This window comes from Rhinopithecus bieti, unplaced genomic scaffold (assembly GCF_001698545.2).
Source record: "Rhinopithecus bieti isolate Rb0 unplaced genomic scaffold, ASM169854v2 scaffold_28066, whole genome shotgun sequence".
NCBI classification, from domain to species: Eukaryota; Metazoa; Chordata; class Mammalia; order Primates; family Cercopithecidae; genus Rhinopithecus; species Rhinopithecus bieti.
The window spans coordinates 320,024-342,220 of record NW_016813021.1 but is presented as its reverse complement, the minus strand read 5'-3'; the positions used below and the strand labels follow the sequence as shown (position 1 = coordinate 342,220).

Here is a 22,197-nt window from a genome sequence, read left to right as displayed (position 1 = left end):
AAAAAAACAAAAAAAAAAAAAAAAAAAAAAAAAAAGACACATAGACCAGTAGATCAAAACAGATAACCCAGAAATAAGACCACACACCTACAACTATTTGATCTTCGACAAACCTGGCCAAAAAAGCAATGGAGAAAGGATTCCCTGTTCAATAAATGGTGCTGGGAGAACTGGCTAGCCATATGTGGAAGATTGAAATTGGACCCCTTCATTATACCACATACAAAAATAACTCAGGATGGATTCCAGACTTAAATGTAAAACCCAAAAGTATAAAAACCCTGGAAGACAACCTAGGCAATACCATTAAGAACAAAGGCATGGACAAAGATTTCATGACAAAGATGCAAACTGCAATTGCAACAACAGCATAAATTGACAGATGGGATGTAATTAAACTAAAGAGCTTCTGTACAACAAAAGAAACAGAATAAACAGACACCTACAGAATGAGAAAAAATTTTTGCAAACTATGCATCTGATAAAGGTCTAGTATCCAGCATCATAAGGAACTTAAATTTACAAAAAGAAATAATAAACCCCGTTAAAAAGTGGGCAAAGGACAGGAACATATACTTTTCAAAAGAAGACATACATGTGGCCAACAATCATGGGAAAAAAGCTCAAAATCACTGATCATTAGAGAAATGCAAATCAAAACCACAATGAGATGCCATCTCACACCAGTGAGAATCGCTATTATTAGAAAGTAAAAAAATAACAGACACTGGCAAGGCTGTAGAGAAAAAGGAATGCTTTTACGTTGTTGGTGGGAGTTTTACACTGTTGGTGGGAGTGTTCAACCACTGTGGAAAACAGTGTGGCAATTCCTCAAAGTCCTAAAGACAGAAATACCATTCGACTCAGCAATCCCATTACTAGGTACACACCCTAAGGAATATAAATTGTTCTATTATGAAGACACATCCACATGTGTGTTCACTGCAGCACTATTCATTATAGTAAAGACATGGAATTAACCTACATGCCCATCAAAGGTAGACTGGATAAAGAAAATGTAGTACATATATAAATACTACATAGCTATAAAAAAAGAACAAGATCATGTCCTTTGCAGCAACATGGATGCAGCTGGAGGCCATTATTCTAAGCAAACTAACACAAGAACAGAAAACCAAATACTGCATATTCTCACTTATAAGTGGGAGCTCAATGATGAGAATACAAGAACACATAGAGGGGAACAACACACACTGGGGCCTACTGGAGGGCGGAGGCTGGGAGTAGAGAGAGGAAAATAACTAATGGGTAGTAGGCTTAATATCTGGGTGATGAAATAACCTGTACAACAAATCCCCATGACACAAGTTTAACTATGTAACAAACTTCACATGTAACTGAACTTAAAAGTTTAAAAAAAAAAAAAATAAGAATTGAAAAAAATGTTTATCAGCCCTTTATAAAAGCCAAATTTTTCATTTCAAAAAACAGAACAATGATCAAGTATCATAAATCATTTTGTGCACTACTACTTAGTAACCAAAATAATACTTACAAAAGGTTGAGAATTTTCTATTAAGTGAAAAAGGATATAAACTTGTATATACAGTTATCCCTCTCCATCTGTTGAGGACTAGTTCCAGGACCTCCTGCGGATACCAAAGTCCAGGGATGTTCATATTCCTGATATAAAATGGTGTAGTAATTGCATATAACCTACACATATCCTCTTGTATACTTTAAATCATCTCTAGATTACTTATAATACCCAATATAATGTAAACGCTTTGTAAATAGCTGTTATGCTGTATTGTTTAGGGAATAATGACAAGAAAAATGTTTGCACATGTTCAGTATTGATGCAATTAAAAAAAAAATTACAGGCCAGGTGCAGTGGCTCATGCCTGTAATCACAGCACTTTGGGAGGCCAAGGCAGGCGGATCACCTGAGGTCAGGAGTTCAAGACCAGTCTAGCCAACATGGAGAAAGCCTGTCCCTACTAAAAATACAAAAATTAGTTAGACATGGTGGTGTGCACCTGTAGTCCCAGTTACTTGGGAGGCCGAGGCAGCAGAATTGCTTGAACCTGGAAGGCGGAGGTTGCAGTGAGCCAAGATCGTACCATTGCACTCCAGCCTGGGTGACAGAGCAAGACTCTATCTCAAGAAACAAAACAAAACAAAACAAAAATTTTACATTTCCACAATGTGGAATCCATAGATATGGAGGGCTGATTGTATATTAAAATGTTAACTCATGGGATCAGGAGTGAATTTTACTTGCCTCTTTAAACTTCTCTATATTTTCTAAAATTAGTATATCCTAAAAATTTTACAACTAGCAAGCTACATTTTGAATATGTAATTGTAATATAGTGTTATGAGCATAATAAAGTAGTATGTCCAAAGTGTAAGTGAACAGTCAACAGAAACAAAAAGCAATCAACTCTTTGAGTGATGAGGAAATAGAAAAGGTATCCCAGAAAATGTAACATCTGAGCCAATTTTTAATGGATAAATAGGAGAATTCCTCACTGTCAGGGAACAACACGTGCAAAGGCAGAAAGGAATGAAATAGCAATATGTTGTCTAAGAAGAACTATGAACCAGCAGTAGGAACTGGTTTCCAATGACTTGTAAAGGAGTTTGAATTTTCATCTATCAGTGAGAAAGCACTACTGACAGGGACACTACTAGCCGATGTACACATTATGGTAGCTGTTCACTACTGGTTTCCTTCATTTGCAGTAATACTACATATCACTGCTATAGTAATTTCCATAGTATTTTGTGTCAATATTTCCCTTTATGCTTTTATCACATTATATTATTCTGACTTTTAATATTTCTTTCCCAATTACCTCTCAATTTTGTAGAACTTGGTTTATACACAGAGATTTGCCAATAGCTGACATTACTAAAGATGGATGTAAATTCAGTTTTGTTAAGTTATATAAAGATTTCATGAATGTATTTTAAGGGGAGGAATGGGCAAAGGCTGGCTCAAAGAAGCAAAACAGTTGTTCCAAATATTTAAGATGCACTTGGGGCAAGAGATGAAAAGAAACGAATGGGAACATCAAAGGTGAAGATGCATTTGGAAATAAAATAGTGATTTTGATCAAGAATAAAAGATCAACATTCCTAACCATAACTTGGGTAATAGTATAGAAACTATACTTAATTAAATGTGCACATGACCTGAAGCTGTGGATTAACTAATACATGAGATGATAAAATCAGGATCTTAAAAGGCTGGAGATAAAATTTAACATGGAGTAAACTTAAGGTCTTATAATTGAATTAAATTACAACTAAAGCACACAGGAAGGAGGAGACATGATTCAACAGGAGTATACCTGAAAAACACTTAGGAGTTTTAGCTGACAGTAAACTCAAACACAGAAATACTATGGCCTTGAAGAAAAGTTCTACTGCAACAGAAGATTGCCTAACTGAAAAATGGAGGAGAGTCACGCTGTATTTGGAAACCAACAGAACACACCCAGGTGAGTGTATTTACTTAAGAGCGATACTGACAAACAAGATTTTATCTAGAGAAGAGTGACCATTCCTTAAACATCTTGTTAACTTTCAGGTGTTTGGGATGGTTCTGAAAACAGCAGTAAGATGAATTATAGGAAGCAGAAATATAGAAGTAAAAGACTGACTAAAACATGAGATTAATCTTGTTCACAGGTTATATGAAACATTTCTAGGATAAACAAATACTGTCAGGTAATAACTACATTTGGTATAGTTGTGTGGTTTTTAAAAATTGAGTAAATTATATACATGGCATGAGTAAAACTAGTAATAAATGCCAATTCTTAAAAATATCTTTTTTCTTTTAAGAAAGAACAACTGTATTCTTAAAGTAATATATTTTAACTACCTGCTTTCCCTGACATTAGCATTATCTTACCCAGTATGCGAAGAGTATACTTTTTGTTCCCATTTGTTTCCAGAAAATGCAATGTGTCTTGTGTTCATTATAACAACATGATCCCCACAGTCACCTAGATTTTAAAAGAAACAAGATTTTGTATGAAAATACAAACCTTAAGAAAAGTGTCCTTGGTTATTTATAAAGCCTAAGTTCAAACAATGTATTAAAAAATAAAAGCAAGTCACAGTGCAACATCAAAAATCCTTGAATAGACTTCTGTTACTTTTTAATATAACATCTAAGTATAGAAAGAGTTGGCTGGCCATTTGGAAAATCTCAACACTGCAAAGTAAAAGAAATTTAATAAGGGTGCCAATAACAACAATACATCTTTTAAAGGCAAATTACTGTTATTACTCTTCCAATTAATAATTACACTTCAGTAAAAATGTTTGTATTAAGTGCCTTTAAATGTCTGATACAAAATTTCCCTGAAAAATAGCCAAGAAAATGAAAACAATATGTATATAGACATAAAAAAGCATGTTTAACCTATAGGTAAATTGAAAACAAACATAAAACATTATAATTGATTCTCATTTTTTTCAAATTTAGAGAACAGACTGCTATGATCTTATTAACTACCATGGAAAGGTTTTTTTCCAACTATGTTTACAGTAATTTAAACTGCTACTCTCAACTATGACTACACAAACGTATTTGACAGGACAGATGACCTGAAAATCAAAATATGTGTATCTGCACTCATTTTCTATCCCTAAGTTTGGCTGTTCATCTGAAAACAAACTAAAAAGTTAACATGTACATTTTCAAATGACTTACTACACATGACAAAATCAAGTAATCAGAAACATTTATAAAACACCTATTCTACTAATAGAAAAAAGCAAACCTGAAGATATTCTAGAAGCTTAAGAAAAAAAAAACACTAAAAATAAGAAACGCAAGTACAATATATATGAAAACTAAAGATTTTAAGATTCTATGCAGAGCTCTAAATTTGAATGGCAGAATTTTCAGAGACGTTCATAGTCTATATAGGAAAAGAATAAAGAAAAGAAAATAAAGCAAGTGGGTTTTCGTCACTAGAGTGAAAGGAAATTCAGAGGTATGAATGAAAGACCTGGGAAGCTTGCTGTTATTAGATGGAAAAGAATAGTCTGACAATATTTAATTAAATGACTGAAGTTCCAAAAAGTGACACCCTGTTGGCTATTGAGGCAGTTGGGCAAATGCAGCAGAAGAATAAATAAAGAAGGTGAGAAGATAACCAGACAGCCTCAGAAAACAATGAAATTACTTTAGCTCACATTCAGACATTTACAGCAGAAGATTAAGTGATTTGCAAAGGCTCACACACTAAGTTACCTAATACCCAGTAGAGGCTCTTTCCATAACATCTATTTGGAGGAAAAAAATGAATCTTTAAACTTTCCACTAAAACTGAATTTACCTTTAAATTGTTAAGTTTTAAATACAGGTAAAGCATCTTGAGCCACTCAAAAAATATTTATAGAGAGCAAAAAAATCTTTCATGGGGCATTAGACAGATTGCCACGAAGTAACTGAAAATCATATTCTTTCAGTTCTAAGGTATCACATCTAATCTAGGAAAAATTGTTCTTCCTCAATAATATATGCCAAATCTCTAGTAAATTCATTCTAAGAAGCATTTCTCTACTAACGCTAAACAAAAACTAACCAGCAATTAAATACACGCTTTTAACTGTATTTCATTAACACTAAAATCAGTATTACTGTAAGACTGTAACCCTGGATATACCACAATTTTTTCTGTCTAAATTTCTATTAAGTTAAATAGTTTCATTTTATAATTTTTAATTTAAAACTGCACATTTAATATATATGTACCAAATGTAAATAAATCATAGTTCTAGTGCTTGATCAAGAGATGTTCTGAAGAGAAATTAAGTTGAAAATAGTATAATAGTAAACAATTTTAGAAATTGTGAGTTTATAAAATTCTAATCTTAAACTTCTAACTTTATCTGACTCCTCAGTATAACACTAGGTGCTAAATTAAATGGCCAAATACATTCAAACTAATTCAGACAAAGTGAAAACTCAACAGGTTCATGTCACAAAACCTAAGGTCTCAGGTAGGTTACACCATCGGGGCACCTCTTAGTCCTATACCGCCTCAATGTTTTGGCCCATCTTCTCCCTTAAGCCAGAATTAAGTCATAATTTTTCCTCAAAATTGCCTGGGAGGAAAGGAAGTAATATTTATTCAATATCTTCTACTTTCAAAGCACTGAGCTAGGCATTTTATAGTCACTTTTAACACTCAAAGTCTCACAACTATGGTATTGGGTAAAGCTAATGTACTCCCTCTGCCTGACACTTTTACTATTTAATAATGTTTAATGAGAAAACAGAGTCAGAGGTTAAACAACTCAGCTAAAATGATATGTCTAATAAGTGGTAAAGTGAAGCTTCAAATACAACCCTAGTAAAACTTCGAAGGCAGATCTTACATGTCTACCACAACCAGATGGCAAAAAGTGGTAGTTACAACGCCATAAGGAGGCAGTGATATCATTCACTAATCAATTACGTATTCTTTTCTGCTAAATTCTCAGATCTCAGAAGTCCTTCTCAGCAAACCACTGACAGGTTACAGTTATTTGCCATCTTTGTACTTCCCCATGTACCAACTCCTTGGTTAGGGATTCAAGGAGACCTAGAGTATAGGATAACTTTTTGTAGCCTTATTTACCAGTTTTTCCAACACTACTGTCTGTGCCAAGTAAGCCATGCTATTTAGGTTGGTGCAAAAGTAATTGCAGTTTTTGCAACTGAAATAACGAACTCTACTTTGTTCTAGCATTTGTATAATTTTTTTGGTCCTAGATCCCTGCTGCAGACTCTTAATTATAGATCCCTCATATAGAGTTACCAGACACAGTAAGTTTACGAAAATCCCTTGTGTTCGTTTTTAACCATGTTTGAAATATTCCATGCAAGGGCAAATTCAGATAGAGACACTAATTTAGCTTGCTGGGAGTCTCCAGCTCTTTTAAAATTTACTTTATAACCCTTTTCCATTGATGAACAAATCCACTTGCTATGTATTACATACTTACTAATGCCATGTACCATTCTCGATGCTGGGGATACAGCAATGAATGTAACTGAAAAACCTCTTTTTATTTTTTTAAACTTTTATTTTAGGTTCAGGGGTAAATGTACAGGTGTGTTATACAGGTAAATTGCGTGTCATGGGGGTTGAATATACAGATTATTTTGTCACCGAAGCAATAAGCATAGTACCCAATAGGTAGTTTTTTGATCCTCACACTCCTCCCACTCTCCACCCTCAAGTAGTTGTCTGTTGTTCCCTTTGTGCCCATGAGTACCCAGTGTTTAACTCCCACTTATAAGTGAGAACATGCAGTATTTGGTTTTCTGTTCCTGTGTTAGTTTACTTAGGATAATGGCCTCCAGCTCCATCCATGTTCCTGCAAAGGACATGATCTCATTTTTTTATGACTCTACAGTATTCTATGGTGTATATGTACCACATTTTCTTTATCCAGTCTACCACTGATGGGCACTTACGTTGATGCCGTATCTTTGCTATTATGAATAGTGCTAAATGAACTGTACATGCTTTAAGTTCTTTCAGAAGTTCTTTAAGTTCTTTCTTTCAGAAATCACCAAATTGCTTTCCAGAATGACTGATTTGCACTCCCACCAGCAGTGTATAAGCATGACCTTTTCTCCTTGCCCTTGCCAACGTCTATTATTTTTTGACCTTTTAGTGATAGCCATTCTGACTGGTGTGAGATGGTATCTCATTGTGGTTTTGACTTACATTTCTCTAATTATTAGCGATACGGGCATTTTTTCATTTGCTTGTTGACTGTATGTCTTCTTTCGAAAAGTGTCTCTTTATGTGTGTCCTTTGCTCACTTTTTAATGGGGTGGTTTTTTGCTTATAAATTTAAGTTCCTTACAGAGAAATTCTTGTTAATAAATCTTATGTTCTAGTGGAAAAGCCAGGTAATAAACAAACAAATAAATGAAAATGCAATATGCCAGGACCTGATGAACATGGGAAGATAAAGAGTAGTAGGGTGGAGGGATTATTAATTGGTACAGGTTTTTCATGAACTTAATTTTCATTTCTCTGGGATAATGTCCAAGAGAAATGAAACTGCTGTGCTATATAGTAAACTCATGTTTAGTTTTAGAAGAAACTGCCATATTCTTTTCCAGAGTTGCTGTACCATGTTACATTTCTACCAGCAATGCATCAGTAATCTAGTTTCTATGCATCCTCATCAGCACTTGTCACTATTTTTTATATTAGCTTTTTTGAGAGTTGTGTAGTATTATCTCGCTGTGGTTTTAATTTGCATTTCCCTAATGGCTACTTATATTGAACATCTTTTCATGTACTTATCTGCCATCTGTTCATGTATTCTGCCCATAGTCTAATTAGATTGTTTGATTTTACTGTTGAGTTTTGAAAGTTCTTTATATATTTTAGATATGACTTTTGTGGATGATGTGGTTTGCAAATATTTTCTTCCAGTCTGTAGCTTGTTTTTTTCCCCTTTATAGGGTTGAATCCTTCCTTATAAGCTGTTTGCTTTAGCATAGTGGTTTTTAAAGTGCAGGTGATTCAGTCTTAGGCTTCTAAAAGGTGACTCAAGGCACAAGGATCCAGGTTCTTCTTCATTCAACTAGGACAGTACTGCTTTTATTTATTGGGTTTCCTTGAAGATTTAGTTTGAGAAATGTTTGAAAAATAGCTATTCTGAATTAGTGATAAACAACAAAGTTTGGCTTTGGCCTTTATGTTTGTTTCTAAGTTTGGAAGGACAAATGTCCCAATGGCTACTTCAGTGTTATTTCTGGCATCCCTGAACTTGTGCACAGCCAAGGTGATGAATGATCAGATAGGTTACCACAAAATCTGCTGAATGTATAGATACTGTAACACGAACAAGGCATACTGTTTAATTTATTGACAATATCGATATAGTCACTTCCAAAGGAGATACGTATTCTAGATATAACCTGAAGCAAAAATCTACCGCAGTGCTTTGTAGGATGATATTCTAGGAGTGAGGTGAAGTATAAATGTACAATTTAGATTGCAAAATTAAAATGCTGTGATATTAACATTTGAATTACATTTATACATTTAACTGAATAGTAAGAGAAAAATATGTTAGCTAAGCAACTTTAAGAAGAGCATCATAAACTTACAAGGCACAATACTACAGATTAGATTTAGATCATAAATCTGATCTCTGTTGAATTGTTTGGTATGTTAGCATTCATAACATTAATCTTTATAAACTGAGTGCAACTTTTATTTCGTTCAATGCAGAACAGAAATATTTTAACATAATCTAATTTTAGCAAAGCTAAAGAAAGGTTTTCCTCTGCTTCCTTTAAATGCTCCTATAGTCCTCCTCAATGAATTAATCAGTTGGCAGTGAAAGGAGTAGAATCCTCATAAAGAATAAGTCATACTCCACTAATCACCACATACAACCTTTCTTTTCATTTATCAGAAACATGTTCAAAAAGTTCCCAAGTCCCAAATTCAAGAGGGCAGCTCTTATTAGAAGGAGGGATTCCTTTACTAGCTCCACATTCTTTCTACCTTAACCCACATTTTCCATAAAAAATAAACTTATAATGAAAAGTCAATTTCCACAACACTTCACAAACATCCATTTCACAAATAAGGTAGTTTAAATATTGTATACATTATGTTCAGATACATTATTTGTTAATTTTTACAACCATTCCTAGAACAATGATCATCATTTGTAATATTATTTTTCTGGGAAACTGTAGGTCAATTTTCAAAAAAATATATTTATAGTGATTATGAACCCATAATATCTGCTCAATAAATGTTTATTAAACCACTAAATGTTAGAATGAACTTTTAAAACACAACATATTTATAAATTGAAAATTTGCTTGCAATTTAAGTTTTGATTTTAGTGACATCTTGTGGACACAAGAAGTTTTGCTAATATGTTACATATTAAATACAGCGAAACATGCCCAGGCAAGGTGACTCATATGTATAACTCCAGCACTTTGTGAGGCTGAGGTGAGTGGATCGCTTGAGTTCAGGAGTTTAAGACCAGCTTGTGCAACATTGTGAAACCCCGTCTCTACAAAAACTACAAAAAACTTAGCTGGATATGATGGCGCACGCCTATAGTCCCAGCTACCTGGGAGGCTCAGAAGGTGGAGATTGCAGTGAGCTGTGATGGCTCCATTGCACTGCAGCCTGAGTGGCAGAGTAAGACTCTGTCTCAAAACACATAGTGAAACAAAAATGCAATTCAGTCTTTAAAAATAAGTTTCTACTTTCACAGAAACCTAATAGGCAGCCACAAGAGCTCTTCTGGTATCCTAGCAGAATGCCTATTCATCCATATCTAAGATACACTTTTGCAATGACGACCTGGTAATAAGGAAACAGAACTTTGAGTAGACAGATAGTGCTATATTTGGAGATAGAAATTAGGTGACTGCTACTAATTGCACTTTTCTTCAGATTTTGTATTATTTGCATTTCTGCAGAGACAACCTAAGAGATCTCATTTATTATCTGCTGATACCATTGCTAAGGAAAAAAGCAGCAGGAATACTCAGTACAAGTGGTTAAGTATCACCAGAGTGAAGTGGAATGGGGAATTTCCTACATGAGAAACAGGTGCCTAAGTTCTAGTCCCAGTTGTATTATAATATAGCTGAATAGCAATGAAATCCTGATGAAAATGCTGTGACCAGAGGTTCAGAGGAATCTAACTCCGTATCTCCCCCAGAAGCAGTGGTTCAGTATTCACTAACCCAGTGTTCACAGGATAACTACAGGGAACAAGAACTGACTACTCACAAAACATCTATTTGAAAGTGTCATTCCACAAACGATTTCTGGCAAGCATCTATGATGGGCCAGACATTGTACTGGGGGGTGCTTGAAAAACAAAGATTAACAAGACAAAACCTCAGATTCATATTATATACTCACAGATTTCAGAGTGTGGGTTTATTTTGATCTTACTGAAATTTTCATTACGTAGAGAAAAAAGGTTAGAACAGCATAAATCTTTGCTCTTGCCCAAATCAAATCATTTGGAATATCCTTCCTCTTAGCTCCACAGATCCAAAAATCTGACTTAGCTTCAATGCCAGAGCCCTGACTAAAAGTATTTTCTTCATTTTCACAACTGGAATTCATAAATGCAAGTGCATTCACTTAACAAACATTTCTTACATTCCAACTATGTGTCAAGCACTATTACAGGTACCAGGGACACTGCTGTGTACAAAATAGGCAACATTTTTTGTGCTCTGGAAACTTAGTCTAGTGAAGGAAGGTAGATAATAAACAGATACTTACATAACATTTCAGGTGATACATGAACACTATTTTTTTTTTAAAGCAAGGAAAAGGTATACAGAGTGAAAGGGTGAGCAGAGGAATCAGGGAAGGCCTCTCTCAGAATATAAATGCCTGAGCAGAAATCTGAAATACATGAAGAAATAAGCTATGCAGATATCTGGTAAAGAATATCTAGGCAGAGGGAACAGAGTGTGAAAAGGGCCTAAGGGCTGGGCGTGGTGGCTCACGCCTATAATCCCAGCACTTTGGGAGGCCAAGGTGGATGGATCACTTGCAATCAGGAGTTCAACACCAGCCTGGCAACATGGTGAAACCCTGTCTCTACTAAAAATACAAACTTAGTCGGGTGTGGTAGCATATGCCTGTAATCCCAGCTTCTTGGGAGGCTGAGGCAGGAGAAATGCTTGAATCCAGGAGGCGGAGGTTGCAGTGAGCCAAGATCGGGTCACTGCACTCTAGCCTGGGCAACAAAGTGAGACTCTGTCTCAAAAAAAAAAAGGGCATAAGGCAAAAATGTGCTCGGCAGGCAAGTTAATGGAACAGCACAGGCCTGAGTGGATTGACAGAAATAATTAATTAAATAGTAAATAAATAAAAAAAGGAAAGAAAGTCAGAAAGGTAACAGGGACCATATTATTTAAGTTCTTGTAGGACACACAGAAATTTCCTTTGGAGAAGATAACTGTAGTTGATCTATGGAGAAAAAATTACATGGAGGCAATGGCAGAAGAAAACAGATCACAGTGAGACAGTTTTTGGAATAAAAACAGGATAGAGCACAGCAGTTTAAAATCAGGGTAGAGGGAGAGATGATGAGAGGTGCCCGAGTTCAGATATACTTTTTTCTAATATATTTTTAAATATGTGTGTGTATGTATATATATATATGAAATGAAAAGGATGCTTGTTTTATTTTTTATTTTTTTGGTTGAACAAAGAGGAGTTGCAGATAAGACAACGCCTTCAAACCAGAGCAACAAAAAGAATAGTGATGCTATTAATTGAGATGGAAAACTGGGAAGGAACAGGTTGGTTTGGGTGAAGTTGACAAGAAATAAGACATCTCCAAATGGACTTATTCATTGGAGATGTCTACTAGACACTAGAAAAATTTGCTTAATAGAAATTTGTATATGTGAGTCTAGGATACAGGGAAGGGGTCAAAACTGGAGATTTAAATTTGGGAGGCATTAACATATAGATGATTTTTAGATACATGAGACATAATGCAATCATCTAAGGCATGGGGCCTTCGGCACTTCAAGGACTGGGCCCTGAGGCACTTCCAATTTTTGGTGAGAAGAGCATTGGAGAGTTTAGAAAGCTGAGGATAGCCAAGGGTACTAAGAAAGGGAGAAGAAACAGGGAAACAAGTGAATCCAGGGAAACAAGTGAAGAATGTGTTTCAAGAAGAAAGTTCTCTAGATGGAAATTAGCCTGCACTCCTCAAAAGGTTGAGAAGAAAATAAAAGAAGGATTATTCTAGATTAAGAGACTAAAGGAGCATAACAACCAAAGACAATACATAAACCTAGGTTGCATCCTGGTTCAAAAAAATAATAGCTATAAGAAACATACTTGGGACAACCAGAGAAATTTAAAAATGCACTGAACATTAGACCATCTAATTAAAGTACTGTTTATTTTCTTACGTGTGTCAATGGCATTCTGGTTACATAGAGAGTATCTTTATTTTTAGGAGATGTACGGTGAAGTATTTTGGGGGAATTATAATGGCATCTGCAATGTATTTTCAAATGGTTTAATAAAAAATATATGATAAAATGTTAACAACTGTATTTAGGTGGAGAGTATAAAGAAATTCATTGTACTATTCTTTGACCTTTTCTGATAGTTTGAAACCTTTTATAATAAAAGTAAGAAAAAAGCAAAGGACAAACAACTCAGTGGAAGAATTTGCAAAAGACATGCATAGACATTTCACAGAAGAGGAGGCTATAAAGACCAATAAATGAAAAGATGCTCAGCCAGCCGTATTTGTCATCAGGAAAATGCAAATTGAAATCACAAAGCAAGCATTTTGTATCTACCAGAATAGTCAAAATTAAGAAGAATGAACATATCAAGTGTTATTGAAGATGAGGAGTAATGGAAACTCTTGCATGCTACTGGCATGATAAAGACTCAATTTCTATGCACCTTAAAACCCAGTAATTCCTGTCCTTTGGGCATACCTTGGAAAAATTCTTCCATGTGTACTAGGAAAATGGCACAAGAATATTGATAGCAACATTAATATAATATAACATAATGGCAAAAAAACTGGAAACAAACCAATGCTGAGTATATTCATTTCACCATTATAATTGTTATTATGGTTAATTTCCTTTAAAATATCACATATTTTTATATACACATCTTTGTATGTTTAATATATTGCACAATAAAAGCTAAATAAAAATGTGATCAATTACAGCAAATGCTGTTGACAAGTCAACCAGTATGAGGACTAAAAACTGACATCTGGATCTGGCCATGAAGTGCTGGGGTAAATGAGGTCTATCAAAAACTATCTGTAAGCAGAAATCTTCTAGAATGAAAACAACTTTTAATTTTATTTTGGAAAAAGGATACAGAAAAGCAAGTCTATTAATCTTATTAGTGAAAATAAGCTTCCCATACCTAGCTAGCACCATATATTTTTCTAGGGGAAATGATTTTTTTAGAAGAGAGGACAAAATTATTTCCCTTAAAAACTCTTTATATGCGCGTCATCATGTGAAAGGACATACATAAAAGTGAAAGTTTAAGTCATGGGGCAATTCAGGTTATTTCTGAGTGTTAAAAGAAGGGCTATTAATAATTTTGCTGGGCAGTGGCATAAAATATGCTTGTTCTGGGTAAACTGATCCATATGGTTTTCCCGTGAATAAGCCAAATTCAGTTTAGGGCGCCAGTATGGTTTCAGCAAGAATGGAATACAGGATCCTCAGGAAAAATAAAAAGGGTCCTTAAACTCAGCCCTGTCAAACTTCACCAAGATTCTACTCCGGCATGAAAACTACAGTGGTTAATGACAGGTCTAAAATAATACTTACTCAGTGCATGGTACACAGGTTTATGTAATCCCTGAAGTCTTACTGATGCCATAGCGGCAAGTTTGCCAGGTGGCTGCATTTTCCCATCTAAGAGATACCATATTCTAGCAAAAGTGGCCCATTGCTTAGAAAAAAAAAAAGAGAGGAAAAAATAAAGATAATTGTCATTAAAATGGAAATACAGTAATTAAATTTATTATTATATAATATCACATGTGTTCTACAATTAATGTCAACAATTTCTTTGAAAACTAACTCTATCGGTAAAGAATTTTTGTTTTCATTTCTATTTCTGGAAAAGGGTTTTTTTTTGCTCTAATCATTCTGCAAAGACAAACACAGTAATTATTCCTGCCTGGTTTCCTGTTAGCAATATGACTTACGTTTTGCTATAAATATCCCAAAGATATATTTCCCTTTACATTTTTTTTTTTTTTTTTTTTTTTTTTTTTTTTGTATAACACATAATAGAATCTGGAGGGGCAATGAGAAACTTGTAAGAAAGTAGAAGCTGTTTATGAAGGTCTTCAAAAACATTTATAGATTAGTAGGTACATTATATTGAAAGCTGAGTGGCCAATTGGAAACTGAAGACGATTCGGAAGTTCAATTCCTGGGGAGAGTAAAATAGAACAGTGCAGTCGGGAAAGTACAGATGGATGATGTGGAATAAATTTCAACTTTAAAAAGTTGCCTGAAATAGTCATCTTTAGGTTACCTCAGGAATAGACCATTGTTTTTACAGTCGTCATCAGTGTATTCAAATTCTTAGAAAATTCTAGGCCAGAAAGATCTCCACCAGATGCTTTCTCTATGCATATACACAAGAGGCTAAACAATACTGGAAAAATAAAACGAGGCTAGCTGGTTTTATTTTAAATTTACTTATCACAACCTCAAACTAATCTACACATAAGAAAAGGCCAGTTTTGTCCCCATCCACTGTAGACAAATAGTGTGATACTTTGAAAGAAAAAAAAAAAAAAAAAACTTTAATGAAAAAAATACAAATGCTGGACGATGTCAAATTGCTCAAAAAGCTTTTAAAAGTTTTATTTTACTTCCTGTATTTATCTCATCACAGACAGGCAACAAACAGTCCACGGAAGGAACCACACTTGGAGCGGCACTGGGTTGAGTCATCTTAGACCGATATAACCCAAACTAACTCCTATTCTTCCACCTGAAACCTGGTTCAATCTCAGCTTTCCCTATCTCAGTTGATGACACACCCTCCAGGTGTACAAACCAAAAATCCTTGGGGTAATCCTTGTTTCTTCTTTTGCTGTTGGCCTATATTCAATCTTCAAGAAGTCCTATTGACTCCCCCTTCAAACAAAACCTGACCACTTTCAATACACTCCATAGGATTTCCAGCGTCTCTGCACCATCACGTCTCGCCTGGATTACTGTAATACCCTCCAAACATATTCTTTGCTTCTGTCCTCTACTAACCTCTATTTCTGAACAGTCTATTCTCAACCCAGCAGTGAGAGTGCTCCTTTTGACACCAGGTCAGATCATGTTACTCCTTGGATCAAAACTCTCCAATAGGTCCCCATTTTACTCAGTAAAAAAAAAAGCAAAATATTACAACGGCCTACAGTGTCCTATGTGATCCACCTTATTACCTCTCCGACCTGCTCTCCTAATCCTCTTCCCCCAGCCCCACTCCCCCAAAAAAGGGCAGATTGAAAAGAAAAGGGGACGAGTAACAAACGAACGACATTAAGTGCTTGCCAGACTGACGACCCTCTTGTGCTTTCCCAAGCCACCTCTTAGCCGAGGGTCTCGGCTTCCCTGTCGCCCCAGCTTCACTACTTAATCTGACGGAACCAACGCTCTCCTTCTGCCAGTATAACGAACCCCATCAAGCCATAAGAGTCCGAGCTCACCTGGGGCGCCCTAGAGAAACTAGACATGTTTCCCGACTAGCAAGACCGTCCGTCCTTCTCTTAGTAGCCAAGCCGGGTGACGCAGCCTTACTGGCCCGGCGGGAAACGCTAACACCCAAGCAAGACAGTTCCTAGCCCGTCCAGCACTTGTCGGCTTCTCCCTCTTCCTCGAGTTTCCTCCAGTCTTCCCCACGGCATCAATTTCGTCATGAAAGGTGCAGATAATGCAGTTATTTAGGGAGTAACTCCCGAAAATAACTCGTTTGCTGGAAAACTGCGGAAACCCGACGGAGGACACAATTTCCAGCCGACCTAAATGAAGGGAACAGGAAGTGCGTCATAGCGCGCGTCAATTTGGATGTGGAAGCCGAGACCTAAAATTGGGGGGTGATCTCTGAGGAGATGGATCGGTACCTGCTACTGGTGATCTGGGGGGAAGGAAAATTCCCGTCGGCGGCCAGTAGGGAGGCAGAACATGGGCCAGAGGTGTCGTCGGGTGAGGGTACTGAGAAACAGCCGGGTAAGCGCTGGGATGAGAAAGGGCGGGAACGGCTTGTGGAGCGGGGAAGAAGTTTGAGTTTGTGATAAAGTTCTGCTGGAGAGGGATCAATATGTAGTTGTCCCACGAAACTGGGACTCTATCTGGGATAGAGTTAATGAAGGCTGCAAAAATAGCATCTTCATGGAAAAACAGGGACAAATTTGTGGATGCAAGATTCCAGCCCTTAGAAGTTCTTGGCATAGTAAATATTTAACTTAATAAATTTTCTATGCCTTCGTAATGGAATTTCCTGGTTTTGGGATATATATATGCATTTATTATTTCTGCCCCTGTGTTTCACATGCAGTTAATACAGACAGGAACAAGATGGACAAATATCTTGCTGTACTAGAATTTACATCTAATGGGAGGAGACATCCCACATATAAACTAAGTTTCAAAAACAAATGATGAATTTTAAATGATTTTAATTGTTTGCGTTTGCACTGCTTTTTGTGCACCCGTCTAGATTCAATATTGCCTTCTATGTATTCATTTGTTTCGATCGAACAAGCATTTTGAGGAGTAAATGTATGTGGTTGTGTATAAGGTATTGTGACAGAATTTCCCTTCTCTTTAAAATTATTCTTTTGAGGGGAATTTTGCATTTGTGCTAACTGGCTGGCATGTACAGATCGGGAGCCTTTTCTATTTTCTCTGCTTGCTTTAGATTTACTGTATCAAAACTTGAACAGATCTTGAGTAGCGTGTAGTACTTTTATGTACAACGTACTGGTCTTGACAGCCTCTGATGGTGAAACTGGAGTAAGTTAGATTATGTAAGTCTGGAGCCCTTTGACTTATTCTGTCTTTTCTTTTTCAGACTTCACAGCAGCAAATGTTTATCACCTCTTGAAAAGAAGCATTAGTGCTTCAGTTAATCCAGAAGATAGTACTTTCCCTGGCAAGTATAATAAACTCTTTTCTCTGGCACAGCATTTGTAGTGGAAATTAACTTAATTAATTTGGACCCTAAGGAATACAAGGAAATACTTCTTTACTGTGTACAAGGCACTGAGTTACAGAGGTAACTAAAGGAGTACAAAACTGAAAAATAGATTACTCCTTTCTTCTTGATGCTTGAGTATAATAAAGTTGTGAAAAGTATTCTAGGTTCTCAGCTTGAGTTTTGCTCCTTTTATGAAATTTTCTTGCCTATCTTAGTTCTGTATAAGTAAGGGGAATGTGGCTTTATGAGGATGGTTTTATCCTAAGTAAAAATATATAAATAATGCTCCCACACTGATTTCCTTACCATTTATTTATTTCTGTTCTTAGCTGTTACTGATTCTCTTAACAGTACTCAATAATTACTAAACACAATCAGTTCTTATCTGCTTTGACTTTTTGAAGTATTTTGCTTTTTTGACCAACCCTTACTTTGTAAAAATCTTTCCTCCTTTAGCTTCTATTGGCATTATACAAATGCATTTACTGACTTTGATAGTTATCTTTTCTTTTATTCCCTCTTCTTGTCCTTTACTGGAGAATGTCCTTTAAATGTTCTGAAAATGGAGATGCCAAAACAGACCAATATCTAAAAACTGAAGGAAGTTTCTGTTGATGCAAGGAAGGGTCTGCTCCTTTTGATAAATTTGTAGTTCCTGTGACTGTACAATCTGCACCTTTCTTTTCTTTCATTAGAGAACCTCTTGTCTCTTGGCTTGGTGTCAGCTAATACCATTGGGGAATGATTTCTAATATGTATATGTTGCCCTAGCCTGTTTTCCAAGGCCTAGTAGTACTCATTAATTTTCAAGTTGGTATAATTTTAGTCAATACTACTATTATTGCAGGAAAGATTTTCTTTCATTTGCACCTCAGATGTATATGTAAAAGAGCTCTTGAGAGTTTTCTAGGGGTTCTCATGATAAATTTTACTTTCCACTTGTGTATTTAGGAGTTTCTTATACACACGGTCCTTGTTTTGCATGGTAGTGTGGTACTTTATAATTGATTGTGCAAAGCAATCTTAATATAATAATCAATGAGAAAAATTAGAATTGTCCCATGACCTTTAATATCTTTTGTCAGGCCGGGCGCAGTGGCTCACGCCTGTAATCCCAGCACTTTGGGAGGCCGAGGCGGGTGGATCATCTGAGGTCAGGAGTTCGAAACCAGCCTGACCAACATAGAGACACCCCGTCTCTACTAAAAATACAAAAATTAGCTGGGCCTGGTGGCACATGCCTATAATCCCAGCTAACTAGGGAGGCGAGGCAGGAGAATTGGCTTAAGCCTGGAGGCGGAGGTTGGCGGTGAGGCGAGATGTAGCATTGGCACTCCAGCTGGGCAACAAGAGTGAAAACTCTGCCTCAAAAAAAAAAAAAAAAAAAAAAAAAATATATATAGTATATATTATATTTTATCAAAACATTAAAAATTCTATTACTGTTATAAAATTTTATGGAAATAAGAAAATAAATAAAATAAAATTTATTTTGTACACTGTAATTTAAAACCTTAGAAACATTGAGAATTAAAGTGTTTTATTTCTTTGTAAAAACCTTATCAAGAGTAGTTTGAACAGTGCTTGCCACCTTCGCATCATCACGTAACTTAAGATACAGAATGACCATCTTTTCTTTTATTGGCGAATTATCATATTCCAGTTGTATCAACTTCCAATGTTTTATTCTTCAATTTTTTTTTCTTTTTTTGAGACAGGGTCCCACTTTGTTGCTCAGGCTGGAGTCCAGTGACCCAATCATGGTTTACTGCAATTGCAGCCTCAACCTCTCCAGCTCAAGTGATCCTCCTACCTTAGCCTCCTGAGTAGCAGGGACTGTAGGCATGAGCCACCACACCTGGCTAATTTTTTAACTTTTTGTAGAGGCAGGGTTTCATTATGTTGCCCAGGCTGGTCTTGAACACCTGGGCTCAAGTAATCCACCTGTGTTGGCCTCCCAAAGTGCTGGGATTACAGATGTGAGCCACTGTGCCCGACCTGGACTTTCACTATTGTGAAATATGTCTGAGTTCCTTTAATGTTAAGGTTTTTGCTAGCGTCATTTTCTCTGGGACATCTTCACCTTTTTCATCAAAAGGTGTTTGTCACAGCAGCTGTTTTAGAATTCTATTTACATTAGTTTGAAGATCGCTTTCAGTGTTAGCACTTTTATTTCTTTGGTGTTTATCTCTCTCTTTTAAAAAATTCCCTCATCCATTTATCCACTTTTCTGAAATATCACATGGATTTACACTGGGAAACCGGGAGGCAACACAATTACATCCTTTGCTACCTGTGTGTGAACTGACTGGCACTTGTGCAGTGACAAATCAGTGACATACTTTAAAAGCAGTAACATGAGTGGTTACTGATCATGACACACATCTTTTATGTATACAGTGGTTTTGTAGACTGAGAAACTTGCAATGAAGTCTTAAACTATGCAATTATAGTTAATTAATATACTATGGTAACTGAAATTTAAACCAGGTTGTTGGGGAACTGGTGTTATTTAAGCTATAGTAACTGGAATTTGTGCATATAAGAGCCATGAGAATAGAAACTGCTTGCACTGAATTTCCTGCATACTAGGATTTTTGATTTCAGTAATATGGCAAGTTTGAGGGACGGAAAGTACAAGATGATTATAATTGGGATAAGGGTGAAGAGGTAGGCATGGCTATTTAGAGGATTTTGTAAATAGTTTCAAGGTGTTTGGATTTTTTCCTAATGGTAATCAGTAGCCATTAAAAGTGTTAATTAAGGAAGAGACGTGATCAGATCTGTGCTTTTGAAGTATTCTCCCTGAAGTATAGTAGATGGATTAGAGAAAAGTATAGCTATTTCTGTATAGGGGGATTCTGTAGAAGACCAAATGAGGAATGGGAGAGGCAGCCAGGGTGAAGGAAAACGGATAGATCTGAAGGAAATTATGGAGGTGGAATTTACCTACCTTAGCGTTGAATTGGTATGATGTAGAAGAAGGGAAGGATGAGAAAAGAATCAAGGGTGACATTAGGTTTCTGGCATGGGTAACAGCATGATGGTGGCATTTAGTGAGAAAGGAGAACCAGATTTGGAGGGAATATGACATGTTCAATTTGAAACCTGTTAATAGTTGCCTGTAAGATGTCAAAGTAAAAGTAAAATATAAAATGTTTTACATGTTTACAATGTAAAATTAAAAGTAAAATGTTTTATAAAAGTTGGATACGTGTGTCTGGAACTAAAAATGTAGGAGAGGGCTGGAGATATTCGGATGTTGCAAAAATAATGGCAAAAAAAGCAATTATTTTGCACCAGTTAATACCAAGTATAGAACTAATGTATAGATGTCAGGTGAAGCCATGAGAAATGATGGGATTGCTTATGGATAGTAGGAAGAACAGAAAGTCTCAAACTGAATCCCAGTATTTAGAAGAACTGAACACCAGTTTTTAAAAAGAATAAGGAGGAGCCAGAAAGATGGGTGCCACAGAAGCCAAGTGTTTTAAAGAGAAAGTAGTCAAATATGTCATCTTTTATTTTTCTCTTATGCTGAGAGGTCAAATAACAACAGCACTAAAAACTGCTAGATTTAGTAACAAGTCAGTTATTGGGGACTTTGATGAGTGTTCTTTCAGTGGCATATTGGAGACAAAAAACAGATTGAAATGCATATGGAAGGAAGTGGAAAAGTTGATGAGGAAATGGAGACAGTCAGGTGTGGACAGCACCTTCAGAAGTTTATCTTTGAGGAAGAGCTAAGAAAGTGAAGTGGAGATGAATTTAAAGGGACCCCTTTTTAAAAAAAGAAATACTTTGAGAAACACTTGTGTGTGTTTAAATGGCAATGACAAAGAACAGACAGAAGGGAGCAGAGTGAAATGCAGGAAAGATAATCAGTGGGCTAGATAATAGAATCAGTGGTCTCGGGAGGTTTGGCCGGTAACATTGAATTGGAAGGACAGTGCCTCTTACACGTTAAAGCGGAGGAAAGAGGAAAGACTTAATGGGAGTACACGTTGAGTTGTGTGTTTCCTGAGAGGATGTTATTAGAATTATTACCTGATAGTTTCTATTTTGTTAAGGTGGTAGGAGTCTTCTGCTGAGATTGTTGGAAGAAAGTGGTAATAAGAATTTAGCATCTTACCTCGCTTCCTTCCGTTAGTTAAGCCTCAGTTACTACTTTTCTTCTTCCTTTTTTGAGTCCAGTTTGTATACACAGCTCTAAATTCTTTATGACTCCTTGACACATACCCTGGGGTGACCCTTAATTTTATATCCTCATATAATACTCCATTCTCCAAGAAGAGCATCTTCCTTATCTTTAGGCTGTGGTTGCTCTTTAATGCCTCTGTCTCTAGTTGGGCTGAACCAACCTGCATGGTCTTTGGAGAAGGAATTGTTTTCACTAAAATGACTTACATGGTTTTGTGTTACTCAGTGGTAATTGAGTAGCTGTATTTTCAACATCTTTATGGTAGATTGT

The 22,197-nt window shown here is 36.0% G+C and overlaps 2 protein-coding genes across 3 annotated transcripts in view; one reads left to right on the top strand and one right to left on the bottom strand.

Annotated features, from left to right (window-relative positions):
* The window catches only part of MRPL13 (mitochondrial ribosomal protein L13), a 48,966-nt gene extending 32,391 nt beyond the window's left edge, over positions 1 to 16,575 (bottom strand). The window contains exons 1-3 of the mRNA XM_017847513.1: positions 16,237 to 16,575; positions 14,342 to 14,465; positions 3,887 to 3,980 (exon numbers count right to left, since the gene is read on the bottom strand). Coding sequence (XP_017703002.1) covers positions 3,887 to 3,980; positions 14,342 to 14,465; positions 16,237 to 16,263 — 245 coding nt within the window. The 5' untranslated portion in view covers positions 16,264 to 16,575. The remainder of the gene's footprint in view (positions 1 to 3,886; positions 3,981 to 14,341; positions 14,466 to 16,236) is intronic.
* The window catches only part of MTBP (MDM2 binding protein), an 83,834-nt gene continuing 78,202 nt past the window's right edge, over positions 16,566 to 22,197 (top strand). For both annotated transcript variants that reach the window (XM_017847563.1, XM_017847565.1), the window contains exons 1-2: positions 16,566 to 16,756; positions 17,601 to 17,681. In XM_017847563.1, the coding sequence (XP_017703052.1) occupies positions 16,639 to 16,756; positions 17,601 to 17,681 (199 nt within the window). In that variant the 5' untranslated portion in view covers positions 16,566 to 16,638. The remainder of the gene's footprint in view (positions 16,757 to 17,600; positions 17,682 to 22,197) is intronic.